The sequence below is a fragment of the Gymnoscopelus braueri genome (genome assembly GCF_963280865.1).
Source record: "Gymnoscopelus braueri genome assembly, chromosome: 3".
Classification (NCBI taxonomy): Eukaryota; Metazoa; Chordata; class Actinopteri; order Myctophiformes; family Myctophidae; genus Gymnoscopelus; species Gymnoscopelus braueri.
In genome coordinates, this window is record NC_137612.1 from 59,266,354 (window position 1) to 59,286,922 (window position 20,569).

Here is a 20,569-nt window from a genome sequence, read left to right on the forward strand (position 1 = left end):
CACTCTGATACATTACAAACAAAAAAGAAAAGAAAAAGAAAATGGCCGGTGATGGGATTAAAATGCTTTTTATTGAACAATACGGGAGATACTGGTACTTATCGCGGTCCGGATCACCTTGTAACATCCGTGGCTTGGGGGTAAGCACTTTATATTTGAAATGTGAACGTTTATGTACATGTGAGAGTTGGCAATGTAAAAAAAATTTAACACCACTATAAACCAAGGACTCAGCGTCATGTGAACCATGGCTACTGTGCGCTGCAGCTGCGCCCTAATAATGTTGTTTTCGTTTATGTTCACGTATGCTGTTCACTAATGCAGCTATTGCAGTATTGGGCCTTAACATGTGATTACAAATATGTATAGGCTATATGTATTTGACCCCTCATATATACAATTAATTTAAATATAAAATCTGATATAAAATTGAAACTTGCAGCTGATCAATGCGTTTCTGCGTCTACGTGTGGACAGGGATTTTTTTAAATCTTTGTCATGTGGCCAGGGATTCTTTTTAAAAACGGAGGACTAAAATATCCGTTTAGTAAAAGATCCATATACGTGTAGCCTAGGCCTTAGTGCGAATGTGCTTTTAAAGTGTCACCTCAATCGGACGCTGCGTTCATGATTTGTGGCATTTTGTTCAAAACGGGCCACTTCTGCAAACTTTAGATGTCATTGTTAGCCAATCAGGATGAAATATGAAAAATCAAACAGTTCCATCTTGATCACATGACTATAGAGATCATGTGTACCGATTTGTGTGAAATTTGGATAAAATGTGAAGGCTTAATATCCAAAAATGTGTTTTACATAAGTCGGCCTCTTGGTGGCGCTATAAAAGGCAAATGTGAAAAATGCAGGGCGGATGTTTTTCCTTGGCCTCTAGGGAGTGTGCGTACAAAGTTTCACGCAGATCGGTGCAGTTATAGTTAAAAACACAAATCAGCCTTTTATAGCGCCACCATGAGGCTGATGTGAAAAATGTCAGGTGGCATTTCTTTCTCGGCCTAGTGGGAATGTGTTTGTGAAATTTCACGGAAATCACAAGCTGCGTTCATGATTTGAGGCATTTTGTTCAAAACGGACCAATCCTGCAAATTTTGGAAGGTAACCTTAGCCAATGAGGATGGAATATGGGAAATCGGACAGATCCGTGTTGATCACATGACTATAGAGATACTGTGTACCGATTTGCATGACGTTTGGATAAAATCTGTAGGAGTAATGTAAAAAAATGGGTTTTGCACAAATCGGCTTCCAGGTGGCGCTATAACAGGCCCATGTGAAGAATTTGAGGCAGAGGTTCTGAATTGGCATCCAGGGAGTGTGTGTGCACAGTTTCGCAGCAACCGGGCCAACGGTGCCGGAGATTAGCTGGTAACACACGGACAGGACACACACACGGACACACGGACGGACGGACGGAAGGACGGACAGGGGGTAAAACATACTCTCTCGCCATGCCTTTCGGCCTGGTGGAGACAATGAATGAACAAATGAATAAATCAATGAATCAATGAATCAATGGATCAATTGATGAATTGATGAATGAATGAATGAATGAATGAATGAATGCATGCATGCATGCATGAATGAATGAATGAATGAATGAATGAATGAATGAATGAATGAATGAATGAATGAATGAATGAACGAATGATGGCCATGAGGAATAGGCATAGAGTTAAAGGGAATAGGCCTACATACATAGATAGAGGTTTTGCCACCAAGCCAGTCATGAACCAACAGCAGCCACAACACAACAGACACACTGCAGGTCTTTAATTCAAAATGCAAACATTTTGAAATGATGGCTGTTAAACCATTTGGAACTCCCTCAAGGAACCATGACGGTCTATGGACCACACTTTGAGAGCCACTGGTGTAGCAGAGTGTTTCAAGCGGGTCAGCCTTTTTTTATGAGTTTAACTAAATATTGTGGCTTTTCCAACAATGGAAAACTAAAGCCACAGTTCTTGATCAGGGGGCAGGGGCTGTAGTCTTGTGTCTCGCTTTGTTTAGGCTACAATTAATCGCGGAGAGAGAGAGAAGGTACCAGGATTTTTTAAATTTGTTTTGGGTTGACCGACCCCGCATTAATTGCATCGGAATCTATAACCCGTCCACCCGCCCCACAGTTCAACCCGCGGGATCTGCGGGCTACGGGTCGGCCCGTGCATCGCAAATACATACCTAGATACATACATACATACATAAATAGTTGGGATAATATCGGGGCGCTCGGGTGTTGCAGGGGTAAAGTACCTGTCAACCACCATGGAGTCTAGAGGTACGTCCGGCTGGGCTGAGCATATATTGTGAGGGTGATATTTGTCACTGCACGTACTCCTACAGGTTGGGGGGAGCCTGTCAGTGGGGAGTGTTGAACAAGAGGAGTAGGATGGAGGCGCTATGTCCTCCCGGTGGGGGCTCCTCTCTGGCACATGAGCCAGTAATGTAGGGTACAACAGTACGTTCTTCCAATGGGAGCTCCTCACTGGCAGGTGAGACAGTAAAGTAGGATGGAGGCGCTACATCCTCCCGGTGGGGGCTCCTCACTGGCAGGTGAGCCATTTAAGGAGGGTACAACAGCAGTGGGAGTACAAATAAATTGGCTAAATTAAAAATAACTCATAATCTCATAAAAAAACTGTTAGACCAGGCTAGACTTTACTTCACGTTCAAATTAATGTCTAAATATGGAATTCCTCACGGCTCCATATTTGGGCCGGACTGATGACAATATTGTCACAATAATGTCACAGTGATGATGTGAGATTCTTTGGCAGAAATATGAGATATCAATGCAATATATATATAGATCTGCAGAACGAGGAAGAGTTCAGACACACTTCCTATGCCAGGCCCAGATGAGCCCCGGACAAATGCAGACCGCTCTATCCCCGAGGACTTCCATGTCCCACGTGATGTGGAGCTGATGGAGCTCATGGAGATGGGACCCCTGCTAGAGGATGCAGAAGACGGCCGGCAGATAGAAGACTTGGAGATAACGCATGCTGACCAGAACCATGGTGATGTGGAGGAGGTCCCTCACAGAAGAGGAGGTGATATGGAGGAGGTCCTTCACATAGGAGGAGGTGATGAGGAGACGGTCCCACAGGTTCTCCCTTTCCACGTCCTTCCATACTGGCTGCAGGACAACGACTACCTCCTGCACGGACATCGGCCGCCCATGCCCTCGTTTCGGGCCTGTTTTCGAAGCATCTTCAGAATCCACACGGAGACGGGAAACATCTGGACCCATCTGTTGGGTCTGATCTTCTTCGTGTGCCTGGGCGTACTGACCATGTTCCGTCCAAACAGCTCCTTCATGGCCCCCCTGCATGAGAAGTTGGTGCTGGGGACCTTCTTCCTGGGAGTGGTGCTCTGTCTCAGCTTCTCTTGGCTCTTCCACACGGTCAACTGCCACTCCGAGCGCGTGTCGCGCACCTTCGCCAAGCTCGACTACTCGGGCATTGCCCTGCTGACCATGGGCTCTTTTGTTCCCTTGCTATATTACTCTTTTTACTGCTCTCCTCGGCCCCAGGCGATCTACCTGGCTGTCGTTTGTGTCCTGGGCATCACGGCCATCATCGTGTCTCAGTGCGAACGCTTCTCCACCCCCCGTCACCGGATTACGAGAGCGGGCGTGTTCATCGGTCTGGGGCTGAGCGGTATTGTCCCCACGGTTCACTATATCTTGAAGGAGGGCTTGGTCCGCGTCACACTGGGACAGATGAGCTGGTTCTACGTCATGGGTGCCGTCTACATCGGCGGCGCCATGCTGTACGCAGCCAGGATCCCCGAGCGCTTCTTCCGCGGTAAATGTGACATCTGGTTCCACTCGCATCAGATCTTCCACCTTATGGTCGTAGCCGCTGCCTGCGTCCATTTCTACGGAGTTATCAACCTGCAGGAGTTCCACTACGGCCTGCAGGGAGCGTGCACAGCTAACAACGCTACTGATCCCTAGTGTCTGCAAGGACTGGTTATTGGAGGCTACGTCTCTGTAGCGGAGCCATAGCCCCGAGTTATAGTCAGTTCCCATTGGTCCACTAAGACCTCCCACCAAGTTTCGGACCCGTAGGATGCACAGAACAGGAGATGTTTACTTAAACGCTGCTGTGCATGTAAGCATGTACAGCTGACAACACTACTGACCTCTAGCGTCTGTAGGGAGCATGTACAACTGCCACACTACTGACCTCTAGTGTCTGTAGGGAGCATGTACAGCTTGAAAGAGGAAGAAGCAAGCACTCATCAGACAAGTAGTTCGATGTACATGTGTATCGGGTGCACAGTTCAGGTAGAAACAGTTTCTCAGGAAGGAATACCAGCACTCACTTTCATCCACTCAGGATCCTGTCTATTACGGTCTTATCGCCCTCAGCAGCTTATAAACCGGACGTTTCGGCCCACAGGCCTTCCTCAGCGTGTATGAAGCATACAATAATCAGTGTCACTTATAAAGGGGACCTCAGTGCCTCGCAAAAAGCGGTCCCGGTGAGAATCATATTTGCATGCCACATCAAGCACAACGTTTTTTTTACAGGAGGGTCAAAAATAAGAATGAAAACAGTATTCATTTGTTTCACGGATTTGTACCACACTTTTAGAAGACATTTCTAGAAAAACCCATGTCCATGCGAGTTAGAAACCCCTATATAAAGACAGACTCTGATTTTTTCAAAAATACCACCACTTCATCATAAAAGACACATTTTAAATACCATAGACACACTTTACAGATCTATAGGTCTCTCAGGCTGTGCTGCTTGTTACTTCCTCGCTGAAGGCTTTTTGTTCTTTGTAAATTGTGCTGTTTGTCTCTGGTCTTACATTTCATGTTTGGCCCTTAACCAGCAGTCCATTCCCACAGTGCTGGCCCTCTGCCCTAAATGTCTTTTACATTGTTGTCATAATTGTACGTATCCACAGGTTTCCCAGGGCGTTGTGGGCATCACTTCCTGTCGATTTGATCCCTGATACCTGATCAAATCGACAGGAAGTGATGCCCACAACGCCCTAGGAAACTTGTGGATAAGGTATTTTATTCATTCATTATTCATCCCTGTAACTATCATTGTGTTTTTTTTATACTGGTCTAACTTTGGCCTTTCATACTGTTTGACCGAAAAGGCATAGGCTGAAGCTCATAGCTTATTTATGCCTATCCTTTATACATGTTGATTTAAGTTATTCATAGTTACAAAGTTCATTAAATGAACACTCAAAAATTATCCGCAATTACATTCAAAACTACTTAATCTGTTCGTATTAATCGAACACTCAAAATGTTTCAATATTTAAATTCATGACTTCATACTTACCCACACCATCACGTGTGTGAAAGTGTGTAAGATATACACCCGAATGCGTGCATATACCCATATACGCACGTTCAAATATACATACCGTATTTATACAGACGCCAACACTACCACATCACACCATACCCCTTGATCCATCAATTAACTTATTACATATATATATATACATATATATTAACATGTTAAACCGAGCAGGCAACACTCCCTAATCCCCATATACATACATACATACATACATACATATATATATATATATATATATATATATATATATATATATATATATATAGTTATTATAATATATATACGCCCAATTCCCCGTTTAGAGAGCGGATGTCGGCCCGTTCACTCTCCTTCGGCCCTCCTCTTCCGGTGAAGCTCCTTTGTTTTCATTCCTAATAACAACTCTATACGTTGTAACCGCAGTCACCGACAGACACGTGGTGAGCTTTTAGATCTGCCACTTTCGGTGCGTGACACCACGCACAACTAAGTATCAAGCCTTTACTAGAGATGCAGTGTACGGCATGGATTAAAAAGGACAATTCTTTCAACATAAAAGGCTGTATTCAAGTTCAGGAGAGTTCAGTAAAGACAATTATCTTGAACGCTGCCTTCAGGTATGACATGGAAAGGACACCTGGGGAAAAACACATTTGGTTAACAGAGTATTTCTACATTGCTACTTTTACTTAAGTAAAACATTTGAGTACTTTTTCCACCACTGCTTATAAACTAGAAAAGATTCCACTGGACACCTTTCAACACATTTAGAGGAAAAAACTTTATTTAAATTATAACCAAAAGCAGTCATGTACTACTAGACCAAGATCAACGCGCGCACACACACACACACACACACACGCACACACACAGACACGCACAGCAGGGCAGTTGTTTTTAAACGTGATTTTGACCTCTGACCTTCAGGATTGCTTAATTATTTACAAATTAACTCATCAGATTCTCGCCACATCAGTGTGACAATTCATACTTTTCAATACTTCAGTATTTTGATTTAAAAACAGAGCACTCCAGTACTTTAAGGCATTGGCTCACTAAGTGGGGTCCAGGGACCCCCAGCAAAAGTAGTTAATACAGCATCACAATCATTTTGACCACTTTATCCATCTATATATTGGCTGTTCAAAAATAGCAGATCTACAAGCTCACAGCGCAAGCTAGTACGTCTGCTATTTCTGAATTTTTACATAAATCTTCTCATCTGGGGGGGGGGGGGGGGGTGCACAATACCTTTTCAGATCGGGGGGGGGGGGGGTCCGTAGGGGTCCGTAGGGGGTCCGTACATATCAATTTGAGTGGTCCTTGACATGAAGAGGTTTGAGAAACACTGGTTTAAGTCAAGTACAACATTTTGACAGAGCAACTTCCACTTGTAGTCGTAGTAATATATTGAACCAGGAGCATCTGCTTTATACTTTATGACTCAAAGTACTGGAGCTGTAGTACTTGTCCTCCGGCGATGACAAAAAATACTTTTATCTTTACGTTTCAAAACCATATTAACCAAAAACTACACACTCACACCTTATCACATACACTAACAGTCTTACACACACACGCAGGTTTGTACTATACTTGTGAGGACATTCGGCCCTCACAAGTACAATACACACACACACACTCTTCTAACCCTTTGGAAACTTTCAGCATTTTTCATGTGAATTAAAATCAACAAAAAAAAAGAAACAGGAAAAGAAAAACTAATTTAAAACCCGCCTCCCTCATGCACAGGAAATAAACAAAAAAACAACAACAACCACCAATCAGTTCGCACAGTTGATGGTTTCCACGACAACGAGGAGGAGGGAGAGGAGGAGGAGGCGATGAAGAGTCATGGAAAACGCCCCGTGATGCTGTGATGCAGCCACAGGCCTCTAGGAGGAGCTCCAACACAAGCTGTGGTCATGAGCCAATAGCAAACACTGACACATCATCCCTACTCTCTGAGGAGCCCTCTGATTGGTCGGCTGGATTACAGGCTGGGGGGGGGGGGCAAATTGACAGGCTTGGGGGGGGGGTCAAAGTGTGAAAACAGCAGATCCACAAGCTCACGATTTTGCAGACCGGCTGTTTTTGGAGCACGACACCTGCGCTCAGATCAGGCATTGATGGCGAGGCCGTTCATTGGATGGATGGATATGGGCGGGGACCGAGCTATGAGCCTGTAGATCCGATTTTTGGGGGGGAAATCGTGAACATTTGTGCCGATCTTTAAATATATAGTTTTTTTAAACAAACATTTGTAAAATGTTGTTCCAGGGGACCCCCAGATGCAAAGATTTGAGTTACAAATGTTCACTTTGAAAAATATATATTCAAAGTTTTGCAGAAACTTTCATAATTTTTTCAACAGCTTGTGTATCTGCTATTTTTGAATAGCCCAAAGAAATCGAAAAATGACTCTGATGATTCTTTCCCGGTCTTACTGGGTTAAACTTATTTTTAGATCAGGTCACTTCATGATCAGGTTTTCATCCACGGCACCCCTACATTACGTTGTTACTTTACAGCGCTTTACATTTATGTCATATTACGACACGTAAATATGTAAATCGTTCCCCCTAAGGTACGTATGCCACGAGGAAAACGTGAGAGAATATCCTTTTCCATTATAGGACAAATTGAAAATAACTTTATACTTGACGATCAACCACTTGAACCCCAGCATCCCTATATTCTGGGGGGAACATTAACCAAAAATAGCAGATCTTCAAGCTCACAACCTTGGTTGGAGGGCTGGGTGGGTGGAGAGTAAAAACAGCTAGGTGAGCTGAGGTGACCGCCTCACCGCTTATCACCGCTGCTCAGTGATGTCATTTTGTACCGAGGTGGGTGGGTGGATTAAGACCGGGAACGCATCTCTGTAATTTTTAGATTTCTTTGGCTATTCAAAAATAGCAGATCTACAAACTCATAGCGCGGCACCGTGTGCCACGCCATGAGCTTGTAGATCTGCAAACCTTTGAACATATATTTTTTTAAAGCGAACATTTGTAAAATATTTAGTTCCAGGGACCCCCAGAAGCAAAGATTTGAGTTACAAATCTTACGCTATGAGCTTGTAGATCTGCTATTTTTTGAATAGCCAAAGAAATCTGAAAATGACAGATGCGTTCCCGGTCTAAAAGGATTAATTTTGAGCATGTAGCTACCTAAGGAATCCCCCCAAGGATAGTCTGCTAAATCCATCCTCTCCTCTCATCTCCTCTCCATCACCCTGGCAGTGTTCTCCTCTCTCTGGTTCACATCATGGTTGCAGGATGTCTTCTACAGTTCTCCTCCAGCACCGGCAGTGTCTCCTCCTCCTCCTCCTCCTCCTCCTCCTCCTGTTCCATGTCTTCTCTCCTGCTCTTCTCCTCCATGCTCACTACCCCCTCTCACAGCATGGTGGCACTCTCTCTCTCTCTCCTCACACACACACAGTCCATGTCTCTCTCTGGTCTCTCCTCTCCTCTCCTCCCAGCAGACCTGTGAACATCAGGACATTTAGTGAACATCAGGACATCGAGTGAACATCAGGACATTTAGTTAACCATTGAAGAGCTAACTAGAATTACGCTCACAGGCCACTTCATTAGGAACACCTGTCCAAATTCCACACATTATCGCAATTTCTTATCAACCAATGACATGGCTGCAACTCGATGCATTTAGGCATGCAGACATGGTCAATATGATCTGATGCAGCTACAAACCAGGCATCAGAATCAGAAAGGTGATTCAAAGGGCCAGACCACTTTGGTAAAGGTTTGGATTGTGTAGTTACCTTACCTTTAAATTATGTTGATGCCAATACTTTTGTACTTTTACTCAAGTAAATTGAGTTTAAATTGATTTGGAAAAACATCTAACTCGGATTTCTTCACCCAGTTTTTTGGTGAAAACGAGCCATATTCAACTGCCGATAACAACAGAACGGACGATCGCAATCGAAAAAAATTATGTTCCGGTGGATAGAAGAGACCCCCCCCCAGACAGCTTTTGTGTGGCTTCCGTGGGCCTCTGTGGATCGCCAAAATATGGTAAAACCGCTGGCAAGGCGAATGAATGAATTGATTGCTGGCAGTCAATGTATTAATTTGAAAAAAGTCATGATGGTTGTGAACTATTCTCTGTAAACCCAAGAGATGGTTGTGAACTATTCTCTGTAACCCATAAAGATGGGTGTGAGTGAAAATCCCAGTAGATCAGCAGTTTCTGAAATACTCAGAGGAGCCGGCTTGGCACCAACAACCATGACACGTTCAAAGTCACTTAAATCCCCCTTCTTCTCCATTCTGATGCCTGGTTTGAACTTAGCAGATCATCTTGACCATGTGTACAGGCCTAAATGCATTGAGCTGCTGCCATGTAATTGGCAGAGTAAATGTACTTTAACATGCAGTTGGAGAGGTGTCTAATAAAGTGGCCGGTGAGCCTATGATATTGACTAATAATACTAATAATAAGAGGTGTGTTTAATAAAGTGAGTCTATAATCCTGACCATGGCAGACTTCACACCACAACCATAACGACAACAAATCCATGAACGATATATTTCGAATCACTTTCAGCACGACAGGAATATTGACAGCCAATCAAACTTAATCGGCACATCTGGGCTGCAGTTGGTCTCACTGACCCTCGGAACATTTAGACGATTATGAAGCTAACACTAGCTGCTAGGCTAGTTGGCATTACCTCGTAGAGTTTACTTCCTCCCGGAGGGGGCTCCCCACTGACAGGTGAGCCAGTAGGATACAACAGCTCCCCACACATAAAAATGTGTGGGGAGGAATTCATTGGCATAACGACTAAATTGTGGAGAAAAGGGGGTCAAAAGCATATACCTAGTATATTTGTAAACCTACATTTGTAACTATGGTTGTTGAGGTGTCATTAAGATGTTATATTTATGTAATGAGTCACCACTAGGGGTGGGCGATATGACGAAAACACCGGTGAATCCCATGTCTCCACGATATGCCTTTTCAGAGAGATCGTATAGATCGTGATACAGGCATACAGCGAGAGCACATTGTATGATTTGCAGTTCTACACCTTGACTTATACTCCATTGCACGACGGTGTCGTTAGTCAAAACGCGACGCGTTATCAGCTTGTAGATCTGTTCTTTTTACTCATGCACGCATCCAGAGGCCCCATCCAGAGGCCCCTCCCCCCTTTTAGCTGTCTGTCTGTCTGCAAACTACGTTTATTTGCAAAGTTTGCAACGACAATGTTCAAATGTCACTCGACTTTACCGTTTAGCGTTCAACCAAGCACTGAGGGGTCACCGCATGGTGCAACAGCTATAGGCTGTTACGTAGCACTGGCACACAGCCTAAACGGCATTTGAGAAAACAAGCGCTGGAAACTGCTGCGTGTGTATTGTAAAACTGTTGGGGCTTGCATGACTCTGCTGAAAATAGTTGATCAGCACAGCAGTAGTCCTACAAGTTACTCACTCGCAAATATTTTTGAAACACGGCCGTCCACCTACACCGAATGTCACATGACATGATAGAACAGCAACATAAAAACAAGACTATCATGTATTTTATCCAGTCTGACTTTTACTTTCGTATAGATCGAAATCAATAAAATACATAAATAATAAATAAATAATCCAAAGCTAATAAAAACAAATAGATTACCGGTACATATCTATCTGTCTGTCTGTAGTATGTATCTATCTCTACAGTATACAGTATGTATGTAAGCTATGTAGGCCTGTATGTATGTACATGTATGTATGTACCCAATATCGATATCTATAGTTATGTATGTATGTATGTGTGTGTATGTAGGCTATCTGTCTGTCTGTCTGTCTGTCTGTCTGTCTGTCTGTGAACATATTTGTTAATAATATATATTATAATAATATGTGGTTGTATAATAATAATAATCATATTAATAATAATATATAAATATAATGAATCATCATCTTATATCGTAATAAAATAATAAAAATCTATATTAAAAATGAATCGTGATAAAATCATGGATCGCGATTCTGGCTGAAGAAAATCGTGACATGTGATTTTGGCCATATTGCCCACACCATACTATAGGCCAATGGGAAGATTATGATATGGACCATCTGACTCTGATTAATGGGTGAGACAGCAGACAGACTGGCATCAGGACAGTGAGACGGGTATATGTATACGTGTAATGTACCTGTCTGTGTCTCTAGGTGCCAACGACAGCTGGGTGAGGGGCGACAGCGGGTAGACTGGCATCAGGACAGTGATATAGGAAGCAGTTTCCCCAGCAGCTGTAGCACAACAGGAAGAGAGCCGCCAGGAACACCTAGAAATATAAGAAGAAGAATGATAATAATAATCATAATAATAATGATAGTAATCATCCTCTTCTGCCCCGTTCTCCTCAGTGGCTGGAGCAATTGATCTGCATTTGCACACAGCCATTGACCATTACCATGTGCACGGAGCACCGAAGCCCGTTTTTTCGCTTTCCCCAAATGTCAGCTGTTTATTAGCGTTTTTGTGTTCGCTGGCTCCCGGGTTGCCAAATCATGTGTGTGAAACAAGCGCCGGTGTTGCCCGTTCCGTGAAACAAGCGGACCATGACACGCGCGTGTGTGTTGGAACTGTTGCAGGTACCAAGTACTAAGTCACTTTTTAGGCCTGATGTACATACTTTGGGTGCTCATATCCGCCGATGGGTATGGTCTAGTAATAATGATAATACATAATTATACTAATAATAAGACGCAGGATCTCCTCTTCTATCAAATAGAGTGCAATGAGGACTCGCTGGAGCCCTCATCCAATGTTATTTTGACTATGCTTGCACCTTATGGTTCACTAAACATTTCGATGTCTCTAAAAACTAAACTGCAGACCTCTCAAAACAAACTAATAACACTACTGCTTGTCCTCTCTACCAGCACTCTTCTCCGAGCTCACTTTGCTAGTCTGGGCTGGCTCTAGGCAGAACACAGAGTGCAGAACTTTTTGCAAGTTCCAGACAGTGTGCGGGATCTTTTTCTTTGATTAGATATCACAGATCCCTTTCTGAACATTTGGACCTTCCTGGTTGTCCCATGCACCCGTCACCAACCTTTAAAGGTTCGATGACATTCATTTTCACTTTTTTTATTTTTTATGTTTTTTTGGGGGTTTTATGACCTCAATTACACCCAAAAAATCTGAACTTTGAACATTCAGTGGATTTTCTGTGGTCTGGGGTTTTCTGAATAATTAGGCTGAAAAGTAATCTGAGCTTGGCCCTTCGACAGTGAGGTCACAGTCAATTAATCCCGCCCAATCTCCTCCTCGCCCCTCCCCTCCCCTATCCTTTCCTTTGGGGGGGGCGGAGCAGAGGCGATGATTGACAGGCAAAATCCCTCACCAGCAACACCCGCAGGCAAAGATTTATTTTTTCATTGCAGTTGAAAAGGCTTTAGAAATGTGAGACAAAAACACCTACAGTGAATCACTGGAGTGGAATTTTCAGTTAAAACTTTTTGTACACGTTTGAAGGACCAGGACAAAGACTGAATGTGGTGTAAACATGAATGTCATGATACCTTTAAGATGTGCATCGGCCTTCTCTTAAAAGGAGACGCAACATCTCTCAATGGGTCTGGTCTTTAAGATACTAGGATCAGTGCCCAAATACCTGTGGGCATGTCCATGGGCATAACACAAGGAGATTATCTGACCTCGTTCCCCCAAAATTCGTCTCAAACATGGGTAGTAACTACTACTACTATGCTGCCACCAAAATGTGAAATGGCCAAAAGACAAAGGTTCTCGACTCCCTACCCAAACTTAACCTCAAAATGCAAGTGAGCATAGTTTAACTCCTTGATAGTAGAATCCTCTGTGTGCCCCCCCCCCTCCTCCTTTCTCTGTAAATATATCTTAAGATTCTATTCTGTATTGTATGTATTACTGATTAATTTAATACCATGGAAGCCGCTCGGGTGGTGCAGTGGTAAAGTCCCTGCCTACCACCACGGAGGTTGTGGGTTTGAATCCACCGTGGTGCATCCGGCTTTGTCGAGTGTCTACACACGAACACAATTGGCCCGTGTTCGGGGGAGGGAAGCCGAGCGGGGAGGAGGGTGATATTGGTCATTGCATGTACTCCTACGGGCTGGGGGCGGAGCCTGTCAGCAGGGAGTGTTGGGCGGGAGGAGTAGGGCGAGGACTCTACGTCCTCTTGGTGGGGGCTCCTCACTGGTAGGTGAGTCAGTAGGAGACAACACAGAAATGTGTATGGGGAGGAATCAATTGGCATAACGACGGGGGTAAAACATAATTGGCTACTCAAAATAAAAAACATTAGTACAATGGACCACAATGGAAACAAGCCCCCTGGGGCTTTTTGTGTTATCCTTTTAGCATAACCTTCAGCATAACCTGACGTTCCATCAAGGGGTCTTATGAGAGACACACCCTGAATTTGAGACCATTTCTTCTATCGCCCTACGAGTTATGCCCTGGACATACCGATACTCAAGAGATCTGGTGACTTATAATAGATAAGATGTACATATTTACCAGAGCACATATGGTGCAGGGTTTTTTCTCCATTTGGAAGCTCAGCTGATAGTAAACATGGTACAGGCAGTCCACGAGCTCCAGACGTGGCGCAAAGTAATCACTTATCTATTCTAAATAAGTGATTGTATTTTTATTAAATGTATAAACTCACCAGAGCACATATAGTGCAGGGTTTCCTCTCCAGCAGGAAGCTCAGCAGGTAGAAACCCATGAACATGGAGTGATTGAACCACAATGCCGGGTTCAGAGGCTTGGGTATCAGCAGTACCGGCAGCAACCACTGGAGGCAGTACATTGTCTCTGTTGGTGGGTGTGACGTCTCTCTGGTGTCTGCTGTCAGCACTGTAAACGAGAATGGACACAGCGAACGGTGACGTCACTCACTGGCTGCTACAGACCCGTTTGGAAGCCACTATGTCAGTTAATTCATATCCACCATCGTGGAACTTCCGGTCCCGAAACTTCTAATGCGTGAGCCGTGAGGGGGGATATATATATAAATATATATATATACACACACACACACACAATAAAAAAGGATGGACCTTCCATAAGGTGCTATCTGACGAAGCTCACGGCGTTGTGCTGATAAATCACTCAATGCAGTTAAGTTCTCTGGAGTGTGCAGTCTCTTCCTTATGGAAGGGCCATCCTTTTTTACAGTTTATATGCCTGCAGCCTAGACTTGCACCTCCTACGAGTTTTTTTTGCTGTGCAGGAGTCCTCTGTTTTTTTATATATATATATATATATATATATATATATATATATATATATATATATATATATATATATATATACATATATATATACACACACATTTTTTACGTTAATAAATTACTAAAGTTACCTTTCACCTCTGTGCTAGAGCTCAGCCACACAGCAGTGCAGACGTGGGGGAATTGTAGTCCAGAGATGTGTGGGAATTGTAGTCCAGAGATGTGTGGGGTTTGTAGTTCAGATGTGTGGGATTTGTAGTCCAGATGTGTGGGGTTTGTAGTTCAGGGCTGGTTAGTTTGACTTTTACTTTGAAAGCAGGTGTGTAGTTTGTGTACACATAGTGTGTGGTTGTCTATTGGGCATCCCAACCAGCAGGAGGCACTATGGAGTCAGGTCTTGTAGGTGTTGTGTTAATCCACTTGGAGGCGGTAGGGAGTCAGGTCTGTGTTGTATGGAAGATGTTCAACGTTACTGTTGTCAGGTCAGACCTGAAGGCAGACAGACACATCAGTCAGACAGACAGGTCAGACCTGAAGACAGACAGACACATCGGTTAGACAGACAGACAGGCAGACATGTCAGACCTGAAGACAGACCTTAAGACAGACAGACAGGTCAGACCTGAAGACAGACCTTAAGACAGACAGACAGACAGGTCAGACCTGAAGACAGACAGACAGACAGACAGACAGACAGACATTCATGTCAGACCTGAAGACAGACAGTACAATAGTATCAGACTGTGGTTGTACTGGTCAGCCTCCAGTCGCGATGTGACATGTTGTGAGATTCACATCTGCTATTTTCAAAAGTCATGTTTTCATCGTGTGCCTGTGATGACTCATGAATACTAGACTCCATGTTCTGGGCAGGTCATTAAAGGCAGGTACACACTGCAGGATATTTGGTCCAATATTGCTGTCGCCGACATTTTTTGGCGCTCGCCGACAAAACCTCCCGATCTGACACAGATCGGCCTTTGATCGGCGAGCTAATGCTCGCTCTGTGTGAAAGGTTCCGCGAGACGATGTGGCCGCGATTATCCGCTCTGCGACGGCTTTCCGACCGTTTTCAGATAACTACCATGTTAGATATTCAGCTCTGTCCCAGACAGGACAGCAGACAATATCGTACAGTATGAAAGGAGCTGCGACCACCTTGCAAAGAGATGAACGCTACAGCCAATGAGAGCACATTACAGCCACCGTGGACCACAACAAACAGATCCCCCTCATAGTTACCGTCCAGTCCTGTATTAAGTTAAACATTATTATAAAACAGAATGAGAGTGAGCGAGCATGCTCGAAGGGGGCTGTTTATTTGAGACTATTGCACAGAGATAGAGAGAGAGAGAAAGACACAGAGAGCGAGCGATGTGTGTGTGTGTGTGTGTGTGTGTGTGTGTGTGAGTCGTTGTCTGACTGTCTGTGAGTGTTGCCAGATTTTGCGAGAGAAATAAGCAACCAGGTTTGTGAAAACAAGCCCAACAACTATGAGCACTTTAAGCCTATCTACAAATACATTGGATACTTGAAAATAGACGATCTACAAGCTCACGTTGTAGATAGGCTATTTTTAAAGAAGGGGGGGGGGGGGGGGATTTGTGGAATATTTTCCAAATCCACACAGATCTTGTATGGGGGTCTATGGCACAACATATTTTCAGAAGGGGGAGGTCGTCTGCGCCTCTGCGGACAATTAATTATTATTATTAATTTGGGGGTCCTTCTCATGAAAATGTTTGAGAACAACTGGTTCAAACAATATTAGGAAACAAGGCCAAAAAAGCAACTACACTTTCAAGCAACTTTACAGAAAAATAATCCCAAAGTCGCTTATAATAAGCGGACATGGCAACGCTGTCACTGACTTCAGCGCACTTGATGTGCGAGAGAGAGAGGGAGGGGGAGAGGGAGAGGGAGAGAGGCATATCACGGGATACGTCGATTAAAATGAATTGGAATAAACACAAATGTATGTATTGGGTCTGACTCTGGAGATAGCATCCTAGTGAACTATCCTACAGTGTGTAATCCCTGGTCGGGGATCAATCTATAGGGTGAAAACCACAACGATATATGACAGCCGATTTCAAGAAATAAACTCCTGCAATGTGTAATGCTTAACGATCAGACGACTCCCCGACCACTTTAAAGTCCTACAGTCTGTACCTGCCCTAAAGGCGAATATTAGTAGAAAATAGGTGAACATTTGGCTATTTTTGGCAAAGAGATGTGGTGTACTGTAGATCAGGGGTCTTCAAAAAAAAAAATTCAGGCCAAGGACCCCTTAGCTGAGAGACAGATGAAGCAGGGACCACCCCACTACATATTGTATACAATTGTGTTGCAGATTAATTATTTTTTTCATGGATAGCTTCATAGACTTGTTTGACAGCACTATCATCAGTGCTGTGTAAATTAATGGGGTTTTTGTTTTGTTTGTTTATTTGTTTACACATATTTTATATTAATATGTTGTATTCATGTTAATGTGAATTTAACCACTCAAACCCTCAATACCAAGTAAACTTGACCCTTGGCCCTTGGCAGTGGCGTTCCCAGAAATTACATTTAGGGCAGGCGAGATTCCCCCCTCAACTCGGGGGAAAATCTCGGGGGAAACAAGTTAACACAACAACACTACCTGACTACAAAACTGAAAAACGTTAATAAAAACAATAATAAGTAGCCTATAATCAATGTAGGCTATGTATTTTTATTCTAAAAAAAAGCAGCATTACAGAAAAGGCGAACATGATGTCCTGCACAAATTATTGACTCATTTCAACATTGCGATTACAACAGTAACAATAACAGCCAAATCAAATAGTTTAAGCATGTAGTGATGTCTCAAAACATGAGACGACGGGGCTTGCTGCACTTGACAATATCTATAACTGAATCGTAGTTCAGACCTTCAGTTAAATCCCTCTCAAACGCTAGGAGACACAGACTAGGCGAGAGGTTGTCATTGTACTTCTGCGTGTACTTTTTATGCCAGGTGAGTACAGGTGATGGCCCAGACCCCCACTCCTGGCACTCCTAGTACCCCATGAAGACAATGGCATACATGATTTGCATCACTATAGGCGAGGGTCGCTCTGCTGAATGGATACGGTAGTGATTGGCTGCCTGCCCGCGTGAATGACGGCCGCTGTCTGTCAGTCTTTTACTTTATTTTCTAGGGGTGGCGAGATTTTAGTTGGGCAGGCGGCCGCCTGCCTTGCCTCTATGGTGGGTACGCCACTGCACTGGCCCTTGGTCTGCTCTTTTTCCCCCCATCTACACCAAAAGTCTTTCCCGCAAATAGCAGATCTACAAGCTGCGACTCGCTTGTAGATCTACTATTTTCGGCTCATGTTCCCCTCAAAATAGGGATGCTTGGGTTCAAGTGGTTAATAACCCCCTGTTGAAAACGCATGGTGTAGAGGGCAAAAAGCAGGGGGCCAAGGACAGAGCCCTGGTGAACTGAGTTTAACCCATTAAGACCGGGAACGCTTACGTGTAATTTCTTTGATTTCTTTGGCTGTTCAAAAATAGCAGATCTACAAGCTCATAGTGCGGCACAAGCAGTGGTGTAAAGTAACTAAGTACATTTACTCAAGTACTGTACTTAAGTAAAATGTTGAGGTACTTTTACTTTACTGGAGTATTTCCAATTGTCTATACTTTTACTTCTACTCCACTACATCTCGGAGGCAAATATTATACTTTTACTCCACTACAATTATTTGAAAACTTTAGTTACTAGTTACTTTGCAGATATAAATGATTCCATTATAAAACATACATAAACCACTTCAGCCCTATTTTATACCTAGGCTATTTGAAAATAGCCGATCTACAAGCTTGTGAGCTTGTAGATCTGCTATTTTCAAACATTTTAGTACTTTAACTTTTGGTACTTGAAGTATATTTTGATACCAGCACTTTTGTACTTTTACATTTTGAATTCCGAATTTTGAATTGTAACAGAGTACTTCTACAATGCAGTATTGATACTTTTACTCAAGTAAAACATTATTTGTACTTTTTCCACCACTGGGCACAAGTGCCAGGCTAAGAGCTTGTAGATCTGCTATTTTTTTAAATCGTGAAAATGTGTCTAAATCTTTGAATATATATATTTTTAAAGCGAACATTTGTAACTGAAATCTTTGCTTCTGGGGGATTCTACTAATGTCAAACAGATTTTTTGAAAGAATTTATGTTGCTATAATAACAGTGGTCCTCAAACCTTTTTCATGTCAAGGACCCCCAAAATGATATGTATTTGTCCGCGGAGCCCCCCATGACGGCCCCATCACAAAATATTTTGTTCCAGGGACCCCCAGAAGTTTGAGTTAAAATGTTCACTTTAAAAAATAATATATATACAGTATATATTCAAAGATTTGCACACATTTTAACGATTTTTCTAAAATAGCCAAAGACATCTTAAAATGACACAAACGCGGGGGTCCGCACACTAATTCATGTTAATTGGGGGGGGGGGGTCCATGTTTGAGAACCACTGCATTCGTTGACAATTTAATGTGTTTTACTTCGAATTAAATCCAGTGGTATAGAGTAACTGAGTACATTTACTCAAGTACTGTACTTTAGAGGTATTTTCAAAAGATTTGCATCCATTTTTACATGAAAACTTGCGAAATCAGGACATTCTGCATGATGAGTACTTTCTACTTTTGGTACTGTAAGTACATTTTGTACCTTTCCACTTTTTACTCAAGTACATTTAGAATTCCGGACTTTCACTTGTAACTGAGTATTTCTACATGGCAAGTATTGATACTTATAGAACCCGGGGAACATAGGTATGACCCCCTTAAATGGCATTCAGGGGAACAACACATGAATGCTAGCTAGCAGCACGCTAACACTAGCAGGCTAGCCTGGGTTAGCAGCAGCATTTCTTTTAGTTCAGTGCCTGTAATAAATAAATAAACGGGACTTTTAACGAAAAACATTACAACCCGTTCGATAAAAAACGTAAAGAAGTCACGAGCCGTCTGGTTAAAATGATAGTTCATGAATTAAGACGGTTAATGAAAAGGTAAACAAACCTGACGGACATATTTCCGTCTCATTGTCAGTGGGACTCCATCGCTGTTCTGGAGCAGCATTGCTGCGTACATGGGCAGGGTTGCCACGTTCCGCGAGAGAAACGAGCATAACCGAGCAGTGTTGCCAGATTCTTCGAGAGATATTTTTTTGTTTTATTGAATACTTTATTAGAAGTTTGCAGGGGAAAAAAGCAGTGGTGTAAAGTAACTAAGTACATTTACTCAAGTACTGTCATTATCTGGGGCGGGCCCCAGATGATCAGCTTAATTTAAATTGTTTTTTATCTATCTATCTATCTATCTATCTATCTATCTATCTATCTATCTATCTATCTATCTATCTATCTATCTATCTATCTATCTATCTATCTATCTATCTAGCTATCTCGGACATAGAGGTCTTGGATATCAGTTCATTCCTACTGGTCTTGGACACAGAGAGGTCTTGGATATCAGTTATTTCCTATTGGAGTGCCAAAGGTCAAACGATATTGAGAACCTTTGGTAATGTGTTTATTTAGACTAGAGCATTCTGGCCTAACTGAATGAATCCATTCCAGTTGATATTATGTCATATTATATTATATTATATTATATTATATTATATTATATTATATTATATCATATCATACATTACATTACATTACATTACATTACATTACATTACATTACATTACATTACATTACATTACAAACATTTGGAGTTTGAAGTAAGACTGTCTGTCTGTCTGTCTGTCTTAGGGGTAGAGTGGCCGGTAGAGAGGCCGGATGGAGGACCGTGAGGTTGCAGTTCGATCCCGGGCTCCCCCAGAGTTAGTGTCGGAAGTGTTGTTGAGCAAGGCGCTGAACCCCTAATTGCTCCCGATGAGCAGGTTGGTGCCTTGCATGGTTTCCTCCGTGT

At 42.9% G+C, this 20,569-nt stretch overlaps 2 protein-coding genes across 4 annotated transcripts; one reads left to right on the forward strand and one right to left on the reverse strand.

The window, feature by feature from the left end:
- Positions 1 to 2,863: 2,863 nt before the first annotated feature.
- LOC308082054 (adiponectin receptor protein 1-like) lies at positions 2,864 to 3,979 on the forward strand (the record flags this gene model as incomplete). Its single annotated transcript, XM_080423663.1, has 1 exon — positions 2,864 to 3,979. One exon carries the CDS (start codon positions 2,864 to 2,866, stop codon positions 3,977 to 3,979), a length of 1,116 nt encoding a protein of 371 aa, XP_080279789.1.
- A 2,122-nt stretch (positions 3,980 to 6,101) lies between these two features.
- Positions 6,102 to 19,743, reverse strand: blcap (bladder cancer associated protein). Of its 3 annotated transcripts, none has more exons than XM_080421303.1 (5): positions 19,669 to 19,743; positions 14,738 to 15,130; positions 14,032 to 14,222; positions 11,524 to 11,655; positions 6,102 to 8,828 (listed from the first exon to the last, which is right to left on the reverse strand). In XM_080421303.1, exons 3-4 carry the CDS (start codon positions 14,173 to 14,175, stop codon positions 11,536 to 11,538), a joined length of 264 nt encoding a protein of 87 aa, XP_080277429.1. In that variant the 5' UTR covers positions 14,176 to 14,222; positions 14,738 to 15,130; positions 19,669 to 19,743; the 3' UTR covers positions 6,102 to 8,828; positions 11,524 to 11,535. The 3 variants fall into 3 exon arrangements, with proteins under 3 accessions (XP_080277429.1, XP_080277427.1, XP_080277428.1); XM_080421301.1 differs by having other exon boundaries at positions 14,731 to 15,130; XM_080421302.1 differs by having other exon boundaries at positions 14,731 to 15,088; positions 19,669 to 19,731.
- Positions 19,744 to 20,569: the final 826 nt, after the last annotated feature.